General features: G+C 44.0%; 1 protein-coding gene across 1 annotated transcript in view; it reads left to right on the top strand.

The window, feature by feature from the left end:
* Positions 1–655: 655 nt before the first annotated feature.
* Positions 656–24,576, top strand: part of G0S2 (G0/G1 switch 2) — a 50,981-nt gene continuing 27,060 nt past the window's right edge. Inside the window, exon 1 of the mRNA XM_044076247.1 lies at positions 656–714. Within this exon, the coding sequence (XP_043932182.1) occupies positions 656–714 (59 nt within the window). The remainder of the gene's footprint in view (positions 715–24,576) is intronic.

Raw genomic sequence — 24,576 nt, 5'->3', positions numbered from 1 at the left:
CAGGATGGAGGGGCGTGCACGAGCATGCGGACACGGAAGTGTCCGGAGAATGCAAATCACCTCATAAGCTGGTGAAATCCATGCAAATTAGGTTGATTTGCGATCCATTAAGCAGAAAGGCACCCATGTAGATGCCGTGTTGGTGTAAGAAATGTATGCAGATAGAAACCTGTAAAATTTAAACAGGTGCTGTAAAAGCCCCCCCCCCCAAAAAAAAAAGGGTGGATATGGCACTGTAGGCATGCAAATAGCCAAAACTATGGCCAGTGAGTCCAGAAAGCAATGCAAATGATTAAAAAATATATATTTTTTAAATACATACAATAAGTTTGCGAGGCACACAGCAACACTCAAACACATTGTTATGCCAAAAAAAATTAAAAAGTGTAAAAAAACAAAATTAGACATTTGCAAAAATATTGCATTATAGTGCCCAGCATGCAGAATCTTACAATGGCAGGTGTCAGTGGTTGCTATGGAGGCAGGTCCTGGAGTAGTGAAGTATCCGGGGTATACTCAATTAGCTGTATGTAAATGAGCTGGGGTTACTTAATAGCAAAAAGGGCTACAGTGTCTGCAGATACAACCCCATAGTAGGGCTAGAACCATGTAGCTATTAGTGGAACAGGTAGCTGACATCAAAAGGGGGTGCGTCATGGTATATTTAAGTGGATTGGAGTGCAGCAGCACCTGTTTGCTCTCAGCTAAGCACAGGTAAGCGGGGGGGGGTGTCGGATGATGCTAAGCTCTGCTTAGCCCCACGGCACATGTTTTAGCTGGTTTAAAAAATTCTAAGCGTGCCCATGTTTGGGGGAGTGTCAAAACTGCTGAGCACTCTTTACACTAGCACTGTGGGTTTGCATGGCATGCCACAGTGCTTAGCAATGAAAGAATTAGGGGAAAAAAAGAGAAAATAGCTTGGGACAGCCAATCAGGCAGAAATGACTGATACGCCCTGTTCAACAGACACTGGCCCATTCAAATCCCCATCAGGTGGAATGCAGCATAATGAGCCAAACACACAGGCTACATCTGCAGCACACCATTATAAAGTATGTGTACACCCTACAATCTAATTTTTCCCACATACTCTGCACCATTGGAGTACACACTTGGGAATTTTAACTGACAAAATGCTAGGGGCTGCTACTGCCCTGCTACATCTGTATGCATTTGAGGCTGAGGTAAATGATGATGCAGATGTTGACAATAGTCACAGACTGAGAAGGAGAAGAGTGTTCAGGTCCAGGGTAACATTGCAGGGGCTACATGAGCTAGAGATTGCAGAGCACTATAGGGTGGACAGGAACTCACTGAGCTCTGCCACCTTTAACTCAGACCCAGAACCAACAGAGGGGGACCTGTCCAAGTGAAAACAAAGGTATGTGTAGCCCTTAGAATATTAGCTACAGGTACTTTTCAAAGAACAACTGGGGACATGATGGGAGTCTCACAGGCATCTGCATCCAGGGTACTCCACCAGTTCCCAGATGCCATTCAAGCACATGCCAGTGAGCACATTTATTTACCCCACACTCCTGAGGAGAGAGTCAGTGATATGCATCTCTTCCACTATGTAGCACACTACCCTGAGGTACTGGGTGCCATAGACTGCACTCATGTACACATCAAAGCACCATCCAGTGAAGAGGGTAAGGTCTACATCAACCGCAATGGGTATCACTCCGTCAACTGCCAGGTTGTATGCAATGTCCAGGCATTATCATGAATGTGTGTGCTGGCAGCTATCACTACTCCCACATCTGGCACACCTCATAGCTGTACTAGACATTTTCCAGGGGGGAAATCCATTATGGCTATCTACTGGGTGATGCTAGCTATGCACTGGAACCGTGGATGATGACACCCATCAGAAATGCACACACACCTACTGAAGAATGCCATAATGAGGCACATGCACAAACTAGGAACATCATAGACTGTGTATTTGGGCTGCTCAAGTCACAGTTCTGCTGTCTTGATGCAGCCCTGCAGTACTCTCCAGCCACATGTGCACATATGCTCACAGTATGTGTCATGCTACACAATATGATCCTGTGAAAACAACTGCAGCAGGAACATCACAAGGAAGGGACACAAAGCCCCCCACCAGTGCCAAGGTCTCCACAGCCAGAGGGGGACTAATCCTGTCCCTGTAGGCAGACATAGGCATGCCCAGTATGCCCTGACCTTGGCAAAGAGGCAAAGCATACCACATGCACTGACAACCCAGCATCCTAGGGACTGACACCTCACTCCAACTCCCATAGATAGTAAAAAGGATGCCAGTCACACCACACAACCTGTACCTTACCATGTAGTGACTGTGTACTGTGTGCATTCAACAGAGGCAGCCCTGAAGCACTGTAATCTCAACTGCTGCAGGCACAAGGTAAGTCACTCTTTTTTACAACAAATGAATGGGGTAATAGATTTTGGTAGCATATGTATGGACCTGCCACATGTATGCAAGGGAGTAGAGTGGGCTACTGGGTTCTAATCTCAAAACGTCCTCTATATAGCAGTGTGGCTGTCATTTGTGTGCATGTGTGATGGTTATACCATTTTGCGGTCCTGTTGCACCCTGTTAACCCTTCCACTGGATTACATTACAGGGCCTGCAGATGTCAACCACACTGTAACTTGTGTGCTGTATGTCATTGGCCCACCACATGATGTTAGACATTCTCCAGGCACATAAGCTCCTATAAATACATAGTTTTATAGTGTACATAACTAGATAAGTAGGGGTTCTAATTTCAAAACTGGCAACTTTGTGAGTGTATGTGTGTGGGTATGTATATCCCCTCACAGCAGAATGGCTGTCTTATCTGTGTTTATGTGCAATGGTTATACCATTTTAAGGGCCTGTGCAAACCTGTTAACCCACCAGTGACAACCTTTACAACACCTGCAGATGCCATCCACCTGAATAGTTGTCCAACACTATAAAAACATATAAGCTCCATGGCTCATGTGATATGCATGTAGCTATAGAGTATGTCAATTAGACAGGTAGGAATTCTACTCTCAACAAGGACAGTTCATGAGTGTGTGTGTTTGTGTGTGTGTGTGTGTGTGTGTGTGTGTGTGTGTGTGTGTGTGTGTGTGTGTGTGTGTGTGTGTGTGTTTGCTGGAGGGATAGATTCCTGTCTCAGAGACTTCCTATACTCTGGAACAAGCTACCAATCTATGTCAATCAAAGTTCTTCACTAGCACTCTTCAATAAAAATCTTGATGAGTGGATGGGAAATAGGAAATACACCCCGGGGATCACTTCCGTGTCTCTGCTCGACAGTGGCACAGGAAAATAACTTTCTTGGGTGGTGTAAGCTATGGAACCTTGCTGACTAGGCTTACGTAGGCCCTTGGGCTGATAGCCTAGTATCTACCTATAAACCTATATATATATATATATATATATATATATATATATATATATATATATATATACACATATACATATCCCCTTGCAGTAGTGTGACTGTGTAAGGGCCAACACTTGTCCCACCATGCAGGTTGCAGTCCATGTTTGGGCAGGTGTGTCCTGTGAAAACAACTAAAACAATACATAGGTTCCAAGAGTGTGGAACAACAAACATTTCCAACATGTGTGTAATAGTTGCATAAAGCAGTCATTTTACATCAGAAACACATTAATGTTCTGAGACATAGCATAATCTAGGGAAATGCTACAAAAATAACATGTCATATTGGCAGACCAAAAGAAGTCCTGTCCTTTGTACTTGCCATGGCTATAGTTTGTCCTGCCAACTCTCACAATATTACAAGAAGTATCCCACATTGGGCATTTGTTAAGGTGGCACCCCTACTCTGTTTTGCCTATGTGTGTGCAATATGTATACATGTGGAGGCCCTGTGAGCAGCTGCTGCCCCTAAATAACTCACATGTATCTCAACATGAATGCTAACCACCACCATCCAAATTTGTAGGTACTGACTAAGGCTGTGGCAACTGTAACTTGTGTGCTGTATGTCATTGGCCCACCACATGATGTTAATAGACTGCAACAGGGTCTTACATTGGTTACAGACTGGTACCAAGGTCCTGGCCTCAAGCTACATGCAGACAACAGTAACATCATACCAAATGGCAAGGACACGGCCCCACTGTTTGTAAACATCGACAACCCCATAAACACAACCTGTGTTGAGAGACCTGTGTACTCAGTTTGATAACAATGTCACATTCAACCATCATGTAGTGGCAGTGGTCAGAAAACCCTTGAATGTGGTACAGCTCAGGTAAAGGGAGTGTATCCAAAAAAAGGTGGATATTACCTCTGTATAGTCCTTCAACCTAAGCGTGCTCATCTGTATAGTCCTCAGTCAGTAGAGCAATAATTTAGTACAATGGCCAGTTTGGTATGTACCTATCCAGACATCTGCACCAACTGGAAAGGCCATGTAAAAACACAAAGGTAATCCAGGGCCTCCAACATCTGTCCCATGCAGACAGCTTCTAATCAGTAGTGCTCCACTCAGTATCGAACAGGTTGCCCAGAGGTCGGCTGTGGCATGCCTATAAGGCAATGTTTGAACCTGCCTTTCAACAGCTGCCCTATATATGTGTGTCTAATTCCTCACACAGTACCAGCACAAAAGGCATGAATCTGATATGCAACAGCAACAAAAACTGCCGGAGAGACAGGTTTGTCTCCCAGAGGCCACCTTGTCTCAGGAATGCACTTCCCATACATGTCAAACAGAGTAACATGCAGACCCTCATTAAGTGCAACCATGATGAGTGGATGGCATACCTCAAATCTGTCTCAGGGGTCCCACCTGTTTTCCTCAATGACAGGGGCAACAGTTTGTGATTGATGATTTCTGTTTGGGATACACTAATGGCTAGGCTTGTAAGGGACCCAGTGCCATTACTCTAGTAACCTTACATGATCCTATGAACCTATGATCCTACTGAACTCCCAGGTGACATGTATCAAGAGTAGCATGCTGTGTCAGAAGGTATGCATGCAGGATTACACCATCACCCCCCACTGTCCTTGACACACTGTTCTACACATATGCACCTAGGTTACCATGCACATATGCAGCTATACTTTGATGACGTCACATTCCTATGTTGCCACCATGCCAACCTGAGCTGCTGTATTGGCAGCAGGTCCCTGCAGTATAGATGAACAGACACCTGGAACAGAAACAGATAAGGTCTGGGAGACAACGGTCAGTCAGCAATACTAACACTAATGCAGCATCATGAAATAAAAAGGTACATGCACTGTGATGTGTACTCATCACCCATGCCAGAAGACAGCACCTTACAGGGCATAACACTACTGCACTACTATCATTAACTGTAATATAGTCACCCTGTGCATCAGACACATATTAGCATGCCCCTGCATCGATGGTATGGATGACAGGGATGTGGTACAGGTATCATCACATGCACAGGGTGTGGTGTGGGGCTGCCAGAGGCCTAGGCTGTGCCACACAGTTGACATTGTGAGTGTGTGGCTGGAGGGGTGCTGGTCAGCTGACCTATGGAGAGGATCTGTGTGTGTGTCTGGTGGTGACTTGCATGTGACAGTGATGCGTGAATATGTGTGTATACACAGTCAAGGCATGTGCTAGCCCTACATGAGGGCATGCTGGACAGCTGTGGACTGTAAATGGCAGAAAGCACAGTTCATCATCTCTGGCCATGAACATGGGAACTGGTTTCACCAGGAGTGGTACTGGCACCACTATGCCAAGGGTCAAATGCGGTACTACTTAATAACGGTGAATGGTGTCTGCTGGGTCCATGACCCTCATGTGACCACCCAGGACCACGTTCCCATGGCCTCCCATGTTGTGGTATGTACAGCACACTCCCGTCAGTAGTGCTGGTGGTACTGCTACTACAGGAGTGTGACTGTGTTCGGCCACATGGGCTGCCAGCTGATGCTGTTGCTGATCTACGTCCACATGTTCGATGCCCTACTCCCACCACATTTTCAAGAACAGATATTGCATAGTTAAGGAGTGACAATATATCACCCCACTGTCTATCCACTACATCAGTGAAATGATGTAAGGCATCACCAATGCCATAGATGGAGTTATGGATTCCAGGCAGTGATGCACACATGATGCTGAGCATCTGTCTGGTGTTGCGTTCCGAATGTGCCTGTGCTTCCATGATGGACCAACACATGTATCAGGTGACACAAGTGACACCTATGACAGGTGGTGGATGGCAAGCAGTCCTCCTTAAAGGACCCCTGTCAATCTGCCTGTGTGGGACCTCACCAGCTCTCTGGCAATGGCTACTGTCTACAGTCACTGGTGCCATAGTCGCCACAGTCTCCTGTTCAATGTCACCATCCTCAGACCGTCCAATATCTGTGGCCGCAGGAGACTAGATATATGTAGGCAAACTGACTGTGTGTGGGGACATTGGGGGAGGAACTGGGATGTCAACACATGGGACAGACTCAGCCCCCAACAAGCCCACCTGTGCCTTACTATGGCCATCATCATCATCAGAGTCCAATAAGACACTGACATCAGGTTAAGAGAGGGACACACTCCATCCCCCATGGTCACTTGTGAGGGGAAGACAACATGACTACATTAATTATTGCACTATAATGTCTGCTGATTCACACACACACACACAAACACACACACACAGACACACACACACACACACACACACACACACACACACACACACACACACACACACACACACACACACACACACACACACACAGGTAAGGTGCAACAAATGCATTATACATACCACACCTTATGACTGATTCCATGCAGAACACACAAGCAGACCACAACAGACACACACAAGACAGGCCCTTAACAATATGCAGTGCAGCTACGTCCAGTTAATGTTGCTAGTGCTATACACCTTTGAGATAAATGACATGCCAGTGTATGTGATGGACCGTCACCTAAAACACAGTGCATCTGTTTCCACAATAGTAATGCCCCCTCTTTATTGCAGACTGCCTAGACAGTGCCCACACTCACTGGCTACAGGATGATGGACCCTGGCCACATCAGAGGTACTATGGATTTGTGGGGGAGAGGTACTGTCAGCAGACATAAAAGTAGCATTGGTACAGGATAATATGTGGATATATCAACATGTACAGTACAAACTGTGATACTACCCACATTGCTGACATTTTGAGTATAGGTTCATAGGTTCATAGGTTCATACTAGGCTATCTGCCCTAGGGCATTTATAAGCCTAGCCAGAATGTGTTTGGCTTTCGCCACCCATTTTAAATTTATTTTGCTATGCCCTTTTTCGAGGTTAGTATACTGTGCCTTTGTCTAACAGTGACACAGAAGTGATACCCGGGGTAAACCTACGATCTCCCATCCACTCATCAAGATTCCTCTTGAAGAGAGTCAATGAGGGACTCTGCCTAACCTGGACTGGGATTTTATTCCAGAGTGAAGTGAGCCTCTGGGTTATGAATCTGTCCCTCCAGCATGTCCTATTTATTTCAGTGCTGACGTTCAAGTCTCTGGAGTGCGTAGCTCGATGGGATTTGGATTTTCTGAGGTGCAGCATGTCCATTAATTCTGGGTTGGACATGGCTTTATATGTCAGGCACAGATCGCCTCTGAACAGGCGGTATGCCACTGAGTAGAGCTGGAGTTTCTTTAACCAGGCAGCATATGGCATCTGTTTGAGTCCTTTGATCCTCTTGGTGAGGTACTATTGGGGTCTTTCCAGTTGCTGCAGGTGTCTGGTAAGGTACATCCCAAAAGGGGCATTGTACTCAATTATGGGCCTGATGAGGGATGAGTAAAGAGGCACAATGATGTCCCCTGATCTAGATGTGAATCCCTTCATGATTAGGTGGGCTATATAAAATGTTTTTCTAACCACTTTGGCCACGTGGTTGTCAAATGAGAGATTGCTATCAACTTGGGTCCCTAGGTCCCTAATTACTTCTTCTGTACTTAATGGATTACCACCTATGTGGTAATTTGTGGGCACTTTGTTTTTGCCAAAGGGGATGACTATACACTTTTTGGCATTTAGCTTGAGGCCATGGCTCTGGCACCAGTTGTCTGTTTCTATGAGGCCCTTTTGGAGGATGCTTGTGTCGACTGGAGAGTCGATTATGGTGCCCAGTTTGCAGTCATCTGCGAACTTGGTCAGCCACAGTCCTTCCATGTTGGCCTTTACCTCCGAGAAATATATACCGAACAAGAGAGGTCCCAGGACTGAGCCTTGTGGGACACCACTTGTAACTGGTTTGGAGTCTGACATGGCTCCAGCAATTCTAACCATGTGGGTTCTGTCCTTGAGCCAGTTTCCAATCCATCTAGTGACATAGGGGTTTATATTTAAGCTGGTGAGCTTATCTATAATGCCCAAGTGGGGTATTGTATCGAAGGCTTTTGCGAGGTCCAGGTGGGCTGTGTGGACCACCTTCCCCTCGTCAATGGCCTTGGTGACTGTTTCAAAGAAATCAACCAGGTTTAAGAGGCAGGATCTGCCCTTAACAAAGCCGAACTGGGTAGGATCCAGTGTTTGTAGGTCCCCAATATCTTTATTTATGAGGTCCATGATGATCCTTTCCATAGCTTTGCAGACCAAGCTAGTCAGGCTTATGGGGCGATAGTTTCCAGGATCCGTTGAGGCACCACCTTCATGGAGAGGGACCACTGTTGCTGTACACCACTCTTTGGGCACATATCCTGTAGTAAGGCTGAGATTGAACAGTAGTTTTATGTTTGGGTTTAGCTCTTCTTGGAGTTCATGTAGGACGCAGCCCGGGACACCATCTGTTCCCATTGATGCTGTGTTTTTTGCTTTGGAGAGGGCAGCTCTTACCTGAGCATCTGAGATGTCAGGGTGGCAGCACTCTGCTGGGATAGATATTTGCCCTTTTGGTGGGGAGGGGGGGAGAAGTTTGCGCTGAAACTGTCAGCTAGGATGTTGGCAATGTCTGTGGGTTCGGTGTATTTTTTGTCATTTTGGACTAATTCTGAGCATATCTGGGAATTACCACCCAGGTTCCTAACATAACTAAAGAAAGCCTTGTGATTATCCTTAGTGTCCTGTGCAATTTTTCTCTCGAAGCTGGCCTTAGACAATTTTATGTGTACCCGTAGTTTTTTGCTAATACTGATCAGTGATGCCTTCCCTTTTTGGGATTTTGCTCTATCATTTAGTAGCTTCCTCCTTCTATTGTATAGTTTGTTTATGGCTGGGGTCCACCAGACAGGACGTCTGCCTTTGGAGGATTGGGTCTTGGTTTTATTTGGAATCACATGATCCATGCATTCCTGAAGGTGTTCATAGAATGCGTTTATAAAGGATTCTGCGGTCTGGGCCGTATTTTCCACAGGCCCGGGGGGCTTTGAAGGATTCCACCTCAGTTTTGAGGATTGTGAAATTTGCTTTAGAGAAGTTTTTCACTGTGGTTTTCTGGGCAGGGGGTGGGGTCGGGATGTGAATATCCAGTGAGATTAGTTTATGGTCTGATCTTACCAGTGAGGGTACACTTCTGGTCTGGAGCATAGAGTCCCCATGTTGGTGATGATCAGGTCTAGTATGTTTTCCCCTCTTGTGGGAGTGGTAACAAGTTGTTCCATAGCATTTGAGTTTATAAATTCTAGGAACCTTTGGGTTTGGGTGTTGGAGCTAGAGTAATGCTCCCAGTCTATGTTTGGGTAGTTGAGGTCACCCAATATAATGGTGTTTGGAGAGACCTTCATATTTTCCAGTGTTTTCAGGAAGGCCGAGTGGGGTTCCTGGGTTTGGGAGGGTGGTCTGTAGCAGGCTATAAACTGAAAGGCAGTTTTACCCACTGTTAGTTGCACATGGATAGTCTCTGATGCTTCGTGTTTTGCCACCAACCTGGAGGTGTGGGTATCTTTGATGAATATCGATACTCCCCCTCCTTTTGTGGTTCGGTCCAAGTTTTGGGGCCGAAAAGCATGGTATGAGGTATAACCTGGTAGTGCTGGGGTGCTCTCGGGAGCCCTGAACCAGGTTTCTGTTACTGCACAGATATCGATGTTCTCCATGCTAAGGAGAGTTTAGAGTGCATGCATCTTGAGGTTTAGACTTCTGGCGTTGAGTAGCATTACTCTTAGTTTCTTATCCCTTGTGATACCTATGGAGGTGGGTTTGTCTTTTGAGCCTTGCCTAAAAAGGCACTATGGGGCAGCAAGAGCCTTTGCCAATATCCGAAAGCCCAGGGGTGACAGGTGCAAGCCGTCCCTAGCGAAGCATCGTGGCTTGTCGAGCATATCATCCCAAGCTGACAGGCATTGGATCCCCTTTGAATGACACCAGTACTTAAGCCAATTGTTGAAATTGATCATCTTGTCTTCATATTGTGGCATCATTCTTGGTGAGGGTAAGATGCTACTCAAGGTCAGGGTCATACCAGCCTGGGCTACATGCTCAGAGAGCTCCTTTATGTCTCTTTTCATGTAGTCCAGGGAGGTACGTCTCAGGTCATTCACACCAGCATGGACAATGACTGAGTCATATTTGTACTTGCCTTGGAGTGACCTGAGTGCTTGTGTTATGTGGCGGATCCTAGCGCTCGACAGGCTGCTCACCGTGACCCACTCCTTGTTCAGCCTGGTGAGCGGGACTTCAGTGTGCCTGACGATAGAGTCACCTATTACAAGTGTATCAGGTGTGTTGTTTAGTCTTAAGGGCTGTGACTGTTCGGCACACTGGCTTTGTGAGATATGTGTTGCACGTGCTTTGTTTTGGGGTAGCAGCTGCTTGGGTGTCTGCTTTGGAGGTCTCTGCTGCTTCGGCAGATCTTTATTTAGAGCCTCTGAGTATGTTTTTGTGTGATTATGTGTTTGGTTTGCTGTCGTGGTAGGTCTATGTGAGACTGGAATTGTAGTGAGTGTGGTTTCCTTCTCCTCCTGACTGGTTATGCCAGTACTGAGTTGAGAGAGCTTAGCCTCCAGTTTGGCTATATGGTTGCATCTCTCACATGTGTTGGAATTTGTTGGGAGGAGGAGAGGGTTGTCTGTGTACATGAGGCAGTTGTAACATTGCCTCAAGATTCCCAGATTCACCAGCTGGACCTGAGAGGAGATTGACAACTGACCTTTGGACATGCTAGAATAATATTTGGAATTCCTTAATAATTGAAAACCAGGGCCAGTGGGGAGTGAGGGTGTAGTGCTTTTAATTTTTAGGGCTGACTTATATAATTGCTTTAGTGTGCAAGTGCCAGGTAACTTAAGTGCAATGTGTTACAGGTAACTTAAATGCAAAAACGACAAACAGTAACTTTCTTTCAAGTGAAACAAGGAAATAAGTACAGTAAGCAATGCAGATATCACTAGTGATCCACAGAAGTGCTGAGAAGCTGCGTATTAGGTGGAATTAGTGTTCCAGGGATATAACAAGAAAACAACAAGCATATAAACAAAGCTAGATTCAGCAGGCCTGGATCTAGTCTATGCTACAGCAAACAAGCTGTACCAATTTCAGTAAGATACAGTTCAAATATTCAGGCACTATAAACCTTTAACCTGAAATTCCCAGCTCAGAAGGGCAGAGTCCAGCCTCTTCTCCCACAAGAGTGCAGACCACAAACCTTCTTAATGTAAAATAACTAGCCTGAAGCCCAAGTGCTTAAACCAGAACTAATGCACTTTAAAAATAACAGACACTGGGCTCTCAATCAACAGTTCCCAACTTAGAAGGATGAAAGCTACCTGTCCTGCCACCACAGTGCATGCCACAAACCTTCCTAATGTAAAACAACTGGTCTGAAGCCCAAGTGCTTAATCCAAAAGACTTAGAATGATAGCTACACTTTAATCAAGTTACTACCAAGCAGTAATAAATACAATTGAATACTTTAGAGAATGCCTGGATTAGTGCTCAAGTTACACAAACAAAGCTAGATCCAGCAGGCCCGAATCCAGTCTATGCCACAGCAAACAAGGCGCACCAACTTCAGTAAGAAGCAGTTCAGATATGCATGCACTATAAGCCTTCAACCAGAAATTCCCAGCTCAGAAGGGCAGAGTCCAGCCTCTCCTCCCACAAGAGTGCAGACCACGAACCCTCTTAATGTAAAATAATGGGCCTGAAAGCCCAAGTGCTTAAACCAGAATTAATACACTTTTAGAATAACAGACACTGAGCCCTCAATCAGCAGTTCCCAACCTAGAAGGATGTAAGCTACCTGTTCTGCCACTACAGTGCAGACCACAAACCCTCTCAGTGCAAAACAACTGGTCCGAAGCCCAAGTGTTTAAACCAAAAGGCTTAGAATGAGTTACACCAAGCAGTAATAAATACAACTGAGTACTTTTAAGATGATGCAAAAGTAAAAAAAAGTAGGTAGAAACACAAGTACAGTAAAAGCAGATGATTTTTTTTTTCTGAACAAGTGCTGAGATCAAAGAAACAAATTTGAGTGCTGAAACTAGAAAACTGGCTAGTTATAAGAAAAAAAAACTCAGCTAAGGGCTTGGGGGCTCAGAAGCCTACAAATAGTCTATACCACTTAACAGGAAAGGCGGGAAACAAGCTTAATTTTTTTTCTGTTTCCCAGATGCTCTCTTTGTACACAGTAGGAGTGCCTGAAATCAGAATATGATCTCACTGCACTCAGTTGAGTGAGCAAATGAGATGGGCCCAGAAGGAGTATCCAAACACAAATTTACAAGAGGGGCGGGCAGTTGCAAGGCCACTAAGATTAACACCAAAACAAAAACAGGGAGGGTGGGTGGGACTAACTGAAGAGCAGAGTCAAAACTTCCAGTTCAGTTAATATTCCTGCAACACACAGTTAAAATCAATTTAAATACTGTATTTTTTGAAAAAAAAAAAAGTAGATAAAGGTACTTAAATTCTCTTATACGTCCAGTTGAATATAGCAAGTTCTTAGCCGGCCAAAGCTGAGGTTTTTAAGCAGAAAATATTTCACACTGTACCACTTAAATAGGCAAGGACAGGAAATCAAAGAATGTGACTACCCCCACACCTGTAATTACTAGCAAATAACAAAATTCAGCAAACACTGACTAACTTCCAGTTCAGCTAATATTCCTTCCACACAGTTAAAATCAATTTAAATACTGTATTTTTGGGAAAAAAGAGCAGATAAAGGTACTTAAATTCTCTTATCGTCCAGTTGAATATAACAAGTTCTTAGCGCCAAAGCTGAGGTTTTAAGCAGAAAATATTTCACACTGTACCACTTAAATAGGCAAGGATAGGAAATCAAAGAATGTGACTACCCCACACCTGTAATTACTAGCAAATAACAAAATTCAGCAAACACTGACTAACTTCCAGTTCAGCTAATATTCCTTCCACACAGTTAAAATCAATTTAAATACTGTATTTTTGGAAAAAAAAAGAGCAGATAAAGGTACTTAAATTCTCTTATACGTCCAGTTGAATATAGCAAGTTCTTAGCCGGCCAAAGCTGAGGTTTGTAAGCAGAAAATATTTCACACTGTACCACTTAAATAGGCAAGGACAGGAAATCAAAGAATGTGACTACCCCCACACCTGTAATTACTAGCAAATAACAAAATTCAGCAAACACTGACTAACTTCTAGTTCAGCTAATATTCCTTCCACACAGTTAAAATCAATTTAAATACTGTATTTTTTTTGAAAAAAAAAAGAGCAGATAAAGGTACCTAAATTCTCTTATACGTCCAGTTGAATATAGCAAGTTCTTAGCCGGCCAAAGCTGAGGTTTTTAAGTTTATGTGTGCACATGTGTGCATTACAACACACACACACAAATGCAGATTGACCTGACATACTTGTACATGTATGTAGCGACTGCCAGTATGAATGCTACAGTATTAAAGTGATGACCACAGGAGGCTTACCTGGATGCTCCTCAGCTGTGGAAGCTGTGCCACCCATGTCCATGACATATGGCATGATGGATATTTGTGAGCTGTTGGCTGAACCCAGGTTTGCCAGGAACTCCTCTGTGTCTGAGAGTGGTTGTTGTGTTGCAGGCCTTCCACCAGTGCCAGCATGGTCCCTGGCCATGGCTGCGGCCCTTTTCTGTAAATTATTTATTATATCTGTGGCCCGATGTTGGACCTGCTCGGAGCTCCTTTCCTGTTGGCAAACATGATTCATTGATGACACAAGGTCTGCCCACAGTGCAGCACATTGTTGCTGATTATGGCAAGCCTTTGACAACAGGATCTGGTGATGAACTCTCAGGCCATCAAGTATGGCTGCATTCTCTGCTTCAGAAAATGATGGGTTCCTAAGATGATACATCCCTCCTGAAAGACATGAAGAGGGAAATACATCACAGGACCACATACATTGATCTCCATTATGTACACACCCTGCTAATCCACATTTGCCAGCACTATCCACTATTAACTTCCACATCATACCCTATCTATCACCACAATATGTATGTGGCTATCAGCAACATAGTGGCAATACATCATGCATTGCCATCCTGATCTTGATGTTTCCTGCAACTTGCTGCATGTCTTATAAGGTGTTCAAATGTATTTCCCTATTGCACCTATTACTGCTTGTTCATAGCCTGTTTACATTGTATGCTGTGGTGTCAGCCTACTACTGTTGTAATGAGCACCTGGACAGTAGGCGCACCCCTTAGGTCTCCCTGGCTTTCTTCCCTCAGATTCTAGAATATATGGCTGGACAATATCCTACAGTTTCCCCTGCCAGTCCAGTTGATATGCGCATCCTAGCACAGTGCATCACCTCCCTCATGTACACAGATGGACAACCATCTACAAGCACCACCAAAGAACACTATATGAGAGATGCAATGACATTAGGAACATACAGTCCATACTCTCTCCCTGTCAAGCCCACATATCTGTCACCGAGCAGGTTGTCATCACAATCATTACACTTCACACACCACCCCCACCTACACAACACACACTCACATATGCAGAGGTCCTAAACATACACATCCACAAACAAAGGAGACCTCTGAGGCAAAGCGACATGTGAACACCACAGCCCTACACAGCACATACTACACACAGCCACACATCTGTGTTCCACAGTCATGAAGGTGGCACCACATATCAAACATATTACACATAGGAAACTTCATTGTGAGCCACACTGATGTACCTCTCACATGACTGTATATGAGGAAGGTCACAGTTACTTGTCTGTCAGGTGCCAGTATCTGCCATATCGCATACACACTGCTGACTCACCAACAGGTACTGTCATCAGTCTGTCACAGTCCATGTTGGTGTGCCTGAACTGATCTGTAACTCCCTGGACTATATGCAGTGACACAAGTGAGCAAGCTGATTATGTGTCTCAGGCATGCATGTCCCTAGCCTTATGCAGCACTTCGCTGTCACCCAAACTGATGCCGCAATACAATCAACAAATGACTAACCTTAACATTTGGCCTTTTATCTTGTGACATTCCAGGGGGATCCAGTACCTGAGAGCCTGGGATGATATGATCAACAGACTATGATACTTTGCCAGAGATGGCCTCCATCTCTCTCAACTGGCCTTCAGGCATCTGGCAATGGTTCTCACCACCCCCATAGTGTCTTCATTAGGAAAAGTGATGAGGTTATCACTATCAACATACAACTGTCAGTGCAGCACAAATTGAAGGCCATGCTGCTAAACACTAGGAGTCTACACATGACTCTGCCCTCATCGTAAACGTTTTCAACCCTGGGAAATGCTGACATCTGTGCAGTCATAGGCACATGGTACAAAGCTGGAGAGACCACCCCTACCTTACATGGTCAACCATCCTATCATACAGTCAGACCCCAAAGTGTGGGCGGTAATGCCATGGGACATGGGATTTCACTATATATGACACACATACACACATCCAGGTTGTATAGGCAGTAAGATGCATGGGGGTCACTCCAAGTACAGTTCACCACTGCCACCACACCTATCAAAACATAGCTAGCTACTGGCCCCCACATGTGACCAGGAAGCCCATTCTGCCTATATGGACCTGACCAACTGTATCAGGATTTGGGTCTGTACCCTGATTCTGGGTTACATGAATGACCCAAACATACATTGGAAGATGTATCCATGCCAGTACAAAACTGGCCAGAGCTCCATCAACAGTGGAAATACAAACAACTCAGTGTAGCTAGGTGCTACCCCCCATGAGGCGAAGGTCTGTCGGAGTTGATATTAGACAAAAATGGGTAACCACTGCAGCATCCATACAGTGTCATCCTCCATGAAAAGCAACCATCATCTGGTCATGTTTGCAGTTGCTATCTCCAACAATATCCATCTAGCTAGAGTCAGACATACATACAACTCAAAAGTAGAATGCAGCCTCCTGGGGGTGGTATACACAGTTTCACAGTCCCCAACCCCTCTGTAGGAACTCGCACCAATATCCAAATACACAAAAGTGCTATACGTGCATTTGTATAGATGCATGGAGTCAGGCATACCCGACAGGACTACATCATCCTATATCTACAGGGATACGTAAACCTGTCTGGTGGACATTTGCAATAAATAGTGTCTATAACAGGGATGCCATATTGCTGTCTGAGACAAAGTAGGAGCAGGTGCCCATTTTGGAGCAATGTCATCCCCTTTGGGGAGACTGACATTCCCACATATTAGCACAGTACTAACAACATCCTATGCACGCAATCAGTCAAGAGGGTTTTGTGTACACAGGTCAATCCCAACATGACATTTAACCACTATGTTGCTTCTGTTGTAAGGAAAACTGTGTAAATGGCCCACCTCATATATAATGGTATGTCAACCAGGGACATGGGGGGGGTCGCAACATCCTTGTATCCTCCCCTAATAAGCCCCATTATTGAGTAGAATGCCCCTGTCATCATTTACCATGCTACAGCATATGCAGCAGCTGGGGCGATCACAGAGGTTCCCCCAGCAGGGAATACCAGGCGCTCACACATCTACCATACAAAGATTAGCCCATCCCTCTACACAGTTTCATACAGACTCCTCAGAGTTGATCTCTGTCTGGCATACAAGGTGATCAAGGAATCCACCTTAATGGGACTGCTGAACAACTGCAAGTCAAGCTCCACTATATTAACCCACACACACATCCTCAACCTGGTGTGACATCAACAGGACTTGTTGGTGGGTCAGATGTGTGTCCCACATACTCACCCAGTTGTGGAATGGGCACCCTGTCCACATCAGCTAGGGTATCTATTTACACCTTTTCAAGTGAGACCTGGATAACTGGATGGTTAACAGGACATACACAAGTGCAATACCACCTGTGTCCCTTTTGGACTGGGGCATCTGGTGCTGACTTGCATACACATGGACTAAACTATAGACTACACTTATGAGGGCCTCAGGGCCACTGGCCTAGTAATCTCTTATGATCCTAGATATACCAGTTCTGGCTCATGTGCTGTGACAGACTATGCTGTTATGTGTCCACACCCATCACTGCCATCTACTGTGGTTTGTCCCCTATGGAAGACATCCCAGTACCATGTCATGCAGCCACCAACCGACAAATAGGTGAGTGGTACTACAAGTGTATGGGGACATTCCAGCAACATCTGTGCTACATAGTTACAGACAGCACTGCAAATGTTATGTAGGGTATCCTCCTTGTAGGTGTCCGACATCCACAGTTGACAGATGTTTGCAAAATGTGTACATGTGCCTGATATATGTTGACCCTCTGCCTGACAGATGTGGATGTCTGGAAAATAGTTGGACAATATGTAATGGTTCACGAACTGGTAAAAGCCAACAACTCAAGAACTGAAGATGGTGAGTGAAAGGAAAACTGCTCTTACAACTGGAAAAAACTCACGATGATTTATTAAACAAAACAACACAACTGGTTAAGCGCTTTCGACTGGTGATCAGTCTTCATCAGAACAACCAACACTTATCATCCCAAAGTTTTTATACACGTCCTAAATCACCTTAATTGATGTTCAACTAATTAAAAAAACGCCAAAAAGTTTAAAGCCACATTTCCCATTTTCTGTAATACACTGTAAGAAAACCTACCTTAAATCAAGATATGGCATTCAAATACACATGCAATGTATTAATATATACAGTAATATATACAGTGTATGTGTGAGTAAAACCTAATGGTGTAACTGTAATTATCCATATAACCTATCTAATAAAAGATAAATACATACACTTCACTTAGTGTGATAAAGTTAAAAATCCCAGTATCAAACCTGAAAATTAAAATTTACTCTAAAGCTAAAAAAGGTTTGATACTTATAAAATCGTTGAGACCAGGTGGTCTCGTAGAATCCGTTAGGATTTGCCATTTACTTTCACAAGCGGCTAATTTCATTTTCCAGTCACCCCCAAATGGACGAACATCTATCTGTTCAACAATAGAAAACACAAAACCATGTTCCTCGCCTCTATCCAAGATGTGTCTGTACAATGCATTTTTAGTATCTTGTTTCCCTATTTTGTACACATGTTCGTAAATGCATCTGTTAAGCTGTCTCTCTGTCTTGCCTATGTAATGGGCGTTGCATAATTTGCAAACTGCCAGATAGACCACATGTTTTGTTCTACAGTTACCGCATTTGCTTTTTATAGTAGTATGACACAAATCATTAAGTTGAATAGTCTTGTTAGAATTAATATATTTACACTGTTTGCAGTTCCCGCATTTAACTGTACCCTTATGTGTTCCATGCTTTGATCTTTGTGCCTTATTGTCAGCTTTTTCTAATAGCCTTTTTAAATTTGGGGCAGTTTTATATACGCATCTTGGTTTGCTACCCAATAACTCTTCCTTGTCCAACACTCTAAGTGTTGACCAATGCCTTTCCAATATTTCCTTTATAATATGTGTGGTCGTGGTGTACATAAGGACACAAACTCTTCCTGATGTTTCACTAAAAATTCCTAGGATAGGTTACTAGAATTTATGGAGTACCTAAACAAGACAGTCGAATTCTTGAAATTCACTTATGAATACAGTTACCATGAAATATCATTTTTGGACGTAGTATTGAGTCATAACAATCATGGGTTCATCTCTAGGGTGCATAGGAAACCCACTTTTTCCAATGATTACGTCCACTATAGTAGTAACCATCCCCCCCACGTATTTCAGAATGTCATAAAAGGCCAATGTGTACGCGTAGCAAGAATGTCTTCTAACAAGTCAATCTTGGAAAAGGAGCTTAATACCATCAAAGAAATGTTTTTGAGTAGAGCTTACCCTGAAAAGATGGTCTTGGAGGTCACCAGTTATGTGTACAAAGAATGGGGTAATAAATATCCACCCCTATTAGGTGCGTATCAGATGGACAAGAAAGTAGGAATTTTTAGTGAAACATCAGGAAGAGTTTGTGTCCTTATGTACACCCCGACCACACATATTATAAAGGAAATATTGGAAAGGCATTGGTCAACACTTAGAGTGTTGGACAAGGAAGAGTTATTGGGTAGCAAACCAAGATGCGTATATAAAACTGCCCCAAATTTAAAAAGGCTATTAGAAAAAGCTGACAATAAGGCACAAAGATCAAAGCATGGAACACATAAGGGTACAGTTAAATGCGGGAACTGCAAACAGTGTAAATATATTAATTCTAACAAGACTATTCAACTTAATGATTTGTGTCATACTACTATAAAAAGCACTGTAGAACAAACTGTAGAACAAAACATGTGGTCTATCTGGCAGTTTGCAAATTATGCAACGCCCATTACATAGGCAAGACAGAGAGACAGCTTAACAGACGCATTTACGAACATGTGTACAAAATAGGGAAACAAGATACTAAAAATGCATTGTACAGACACATCTTGGATAGAGGCGAGGAACATGGTTTTGTGTTTTCTATTGTTGAACAGATAGATGTTCGTCCATTTGGGGGTGACTGGAAAATGAAATTAGCCGCTTGTGAAAGTAAATGGCAAATCCTAACGGATTCTATGAGACCACCTGGTCTCAACGATTTTATAAGTATCAAACCTTTTTTAGCTTTAGAGTAAATTTTAATTTTCAGATTTGATACTGGGATTTTTAACTTTATCACACTAAGTGAAGTGTATGTATTTATCTTTTATTAGATAGGTTATATGGATAATTACAGTTACACCATTAGGTTTTACTCACACATACACTGTATATATTACTGTATATATTAATACATTGCATGTGTATTTGAATGCCATATCTTGATTTAAGGTAGGTTTTCTTACAGTGTATTACAGAAAATGGGAAATGTGGCTTTAAACTTTTTGGCGTTTTTTTAATTAGTTGAACATCAATTAAGGTGATTTAGAACGTGTATAAAAACTTTGGGATGATAAGTGTTGGTTGTTCTGATGAAGACTGATCACCAGTCGAAAGCGCTTAACCAGTTGTGTTGTTTTGTTTAATAAATCATCGTGAGTTTTTTCCAGTTGTAAGAGCAGTTTTCCTTTCACTCACCATCTTCAGTTCTTGAATATGTAATGGTTGCTTGCAGCCAGTGGGGAATCTGGCTGCCACATGCCAGACCCCTCAGAAAACAGTTTTGGTACATTAATATTTGGTACTGTATTCTTTCCCTTACATTGTATTCTCGATATGTACACTCTACTGCTGAGGCAGAGCCTGTATCCCACCACTACTGCTGGCTATTACCTGGTCCTCTGCTGCAGGGGCTCAACAGGTACAGTAACCATAGCTCTCAGGCAATGAGATACAGGTGTGGAGTACACAGTGACCTAGCCAAAGTATGTCAGGAACAGTCAAAGACACCTGGACATGCTTGAACTATGCTGTGTGACATTCACAGACTGAGAGGAGCTGACTGTGACAGTACATCATGTGATATACCAGTTGTATCCACCAGTGCTTACTGTCACTACTGCGTAATACACCATTCAGTAGCATTTGTACGTGAGCTCATCATTGCTGGGGGGACTCTGGAGCCAGAGCTGTGATCTATGTCACAGCAGACTGAGACAAAAGGGGAGAATGTAGGTGCTGGACAGCTGACTAACAGCAATGTGTCATTCCAAGTTATGTTCTACAGACCCTAGAGTTGTTATCCCTATTTCCCATGGCTGCATCTCCCCAACTGAGTCCCATTACACAGGGAATTCTATTACATACCTGGTATACCAGTGTACTCCTTTGTGTGAAGAAATGCAGTGGTATATCCCTTGGATAGTGCAGTGTGTTTTCATGAAGAAATTCACAGACCTGTTTACCATAGGCAGCAGCTTGCCTTTTGTAGGTAATGCTCATGAACAGGTAACTGCCTGTGCACCAATCTGTGACTCACACTTGCTAACTGCAACCAGAACAGCTGGGTTGGATTTTCATCAGCCAGTGGCATGGCAACACAGTGCCATAATTAAGGCCTTCATGTAGGCCTTGGCCCTTTTTCTGGCATATGAGGAGAACATTATCGAGGTGTGGGGACTACAGCATCACACAGGTTAGGTAGAAATACTGTCCACTGTTTGGATTGATGTGGTATGTCCACAGTTTTGCATGTGATGTTTGGCCATTGTTAGCAGACTTTCTGATTCTGTGGCAGTTTACTGCTTAACAATATGTATTGAGGTCAGTAAGGATACAGACAGATGTGAGTGCCATACATCAGTTTTATCTGAATGTACATGCTGCTGCAGTTGCCACTGGCTTATCAGCTGTGTATGTTTGTAGGGAAAGACTGTGACACATGTCCCTGTTACCTGACCACCCCCCACCCCCACCCCTTTATGTATGGGTGCTGTGTGGATGGCCTGTTCTAGGTGTTTGGGTGGTATGGTAGGTCTGTAGCAGGTAGATGAACATACTGCTGCATGTGTTGCACGCTACATCTGCTGCATTATGGCCAAGAGTCATACTGGGGATTGTGAACACAGTGAGGGAGAACAAGCTGTATATTTCAGTGAGGGAGTTGTGTCAGCTGTGTTGTCACAGTATAGCCAGGGTGACGGTACCCATAACAGTCCAGGTGAGGCATGCGCATCTGGTACATATGCTACATCATAGTGCCATCCAGAGAGTGGTAGGTGACATTTAGGACACCTATTCATATTTGTGACATGTGTCCCACCCTACAGGCCTTTGACATGGTAATGTGGGGGCAATGACTGCAGTAGCAGTAACCAGTTCTGCTGGACATTGCAGGGCTCAGTTATTTACATGTTGTATTGACAAGCATGTACTTGACGTAACAGACTGGACTGTAGCCCAGGACTGTGGGTGTCCAGATGTCACACATGCTAGGAATGTAACAGAGCTACTGTGTCATTATTATGGCAGGCGTAGTTGCAAGACATGTGCATACATACAGTGCATTACACAGGATTTTCATGAACATGTGTGTTTGGATGGGTATGACGTGTGACACTGACCTGTCTATCATGATTTTGTAACCTCAATCTGCACTGACTTGCCAGTACTTCAGCACACAGAATAGGTTTTATGACAACCATGCCATAAGTAGGTGGCACAACTGTGGACATTCTGCAACAGTCTGTGCAGTTGTCCGCTCTGCCTGATATCATAGGCCTCACATACATCTATCAACATGTATTTGGCTGTGTACTGGTTCGGTGTCTGCATCACAGACCCAAGTATGCTGTAATTTTTCCCATTATATGTAGAAGTAGTGTGTCACTGGCAATCAGGATATGTTTATAGAAACACCAGTGATTCACCAGACCTGAGTGGTCTAGTGGGCATAATGCACTATGTTGTGGTTGACAGAGTCCAGGGTTTAAGGCTTGGAAGGTGTGATTCTTTTTGCCGATGTGCATCAGTGGAATTCTTAATATGTTTATAGAAACACCAATTATTCTACAGAGGTGATTGGCCTAGAGGGCTAATGCACTATCCTATAATTGACAGAGTCCTGGGTCTAAGGCTTGGTAGGGTTGAGTATTTTGCTGATGTGCATAACAATATCAAAAACAGATAAGGTGATTAAAGGAGTTTAAGCAGGTTTGCTCACCATGCTGCACCATGTAGCTCTGCTTAAATCCGTGCAAATTCCAAAAAAAGAAAAGAAAAAAAGTGGGTGATAGGAAAGTGGTGAAATGGGGCAAGCAGGGGGAAAACGATGTGAAAAGCAGGTAGGGATGTGCAGGATGGGTGTAAGAAAGGACCATAGGACTCCATTTCTTGTACAGCAAAAGCTGTGCAGGTCATTGAGAATTTGGAATCTGGAGCCTCACATCCCCAAGAGAGGGGTGTGGGCAACATAACTATGTTGATTAATTGCTGTATTGATTGATCGTTGGCAGCATAAGTGGGGGCGAAATGGAGAACTATGTATGGGGACGTTTTTTTTGTGGGACAGATGCCTTTTTTATTTAGTAAGGAGACAGTGGAATGTTGGGGAAGGGATATGGGTACATATGGGGAGGTAAGTTGGGTAGGAGAAGTAGCATTTGCAAACAGACAAGATAGCAGACAGGGCAAGCGCATGACACATGCGGGGGTAAACACCTTGGACGGGGAGGGTGTTGTGGAATCACAGAACCAAGTGCCCCCAGATGGCAGCAGTGGGACTGAGCTCCCCACCCATGGACAGTCTCCACTGCCCCTTCATGGCCCCGAAGGTGGCTGTACTGAGGGCTGAGTGCCGGGGCCAGCCTGCTTCTTCAGATGCACCAGTCTGCCCTCAATCTGGTGCAGTTGATCATCCAAATCATGTTGGAAGATCCTGCACACCATCCCTGGGAGCTGTTGCCAGGTGACTATTCCCTCTCTGTGCCCATGCCTGGGGGGGATGAGCCCTGTCCCCTGCAGTGATTCCATCCATTGGTGGTGCAGGACCAGTGAAGAGTGCAGCTCTAGGCTGGGTTCGAGATGTGCTGGAACCTGGTGCCACGGCCAGTTAAGGTGGGGTAGGTGGATCTGCAGGAACCACCCTATCCACTCATGTTATGGTGTTGAGTTTTTTTCAAAGTGTATAGGTTAGTCATGAACATAACATTTATATGTTAGTTATAACAGCATTCATGGGTGTTCCACTTAACCCAGAACAAAATTGCATAGCAAACAGAACACAACAATAAATGGGATAACAGTCAGGCTAGTAATAGCATGCCAGTAGCTGTTACAGCAAAAGGCCATCAACATTGGTATTTCAACAAGGTATGTTAGCATGCAACCATTGTAAAATATAACAGTAAAAAATACAAGGCCCAACATAAGGTTTTGAGAACAACATATGTGAACAGGAAACCATACCCATAGTACAACAATAATAATTTGTGATGCAGATAAGGGGTGGGGGGAGAGAAAGAGACATTCCATTAACAACAGTATAGGCTATATCATTTGTGACAGTATTGTTCTATACGCTACAGAACTGCCTTTACTTTGTTTCTACAAGTGCCCTATAGCTTCTGTAGCACATACATACCTCTCAAGCAATCTGCATGGGACAGTATGGGCCAAGCTGTAACACCTACACAACTACAGGTGACTATTACATGTCAGGGGAACATATATGACTACCAAGGTGTGCTGCGCAGTAATGTTGTGTGAGTGTGCTACTGATATACTTTGACTGGATGTTAAATCTGTGTCCAAGGATTTGGGCAACAATGTTCATTATCCATGA

Source organism: Protopterus annectens, chromosome 7.part0, assembly GCF_019279795.1.
Source record: "Protopterus annectens isolate FY-2018-M chromosome 7.part0, PAN1.0, whole genome shotgun sequence".
In the NCBI taxonomy this organism is placed as follows: Eukaryota; Metazoa; Chordata; order Ceratodontiformes; family Protopteridae; genus Protopterus; species Protopterus annectens.
Note: the sequence above shows the minus strand (reverse complement) of the source record. Positions and strands in the feature narration are given on the sequence as shown.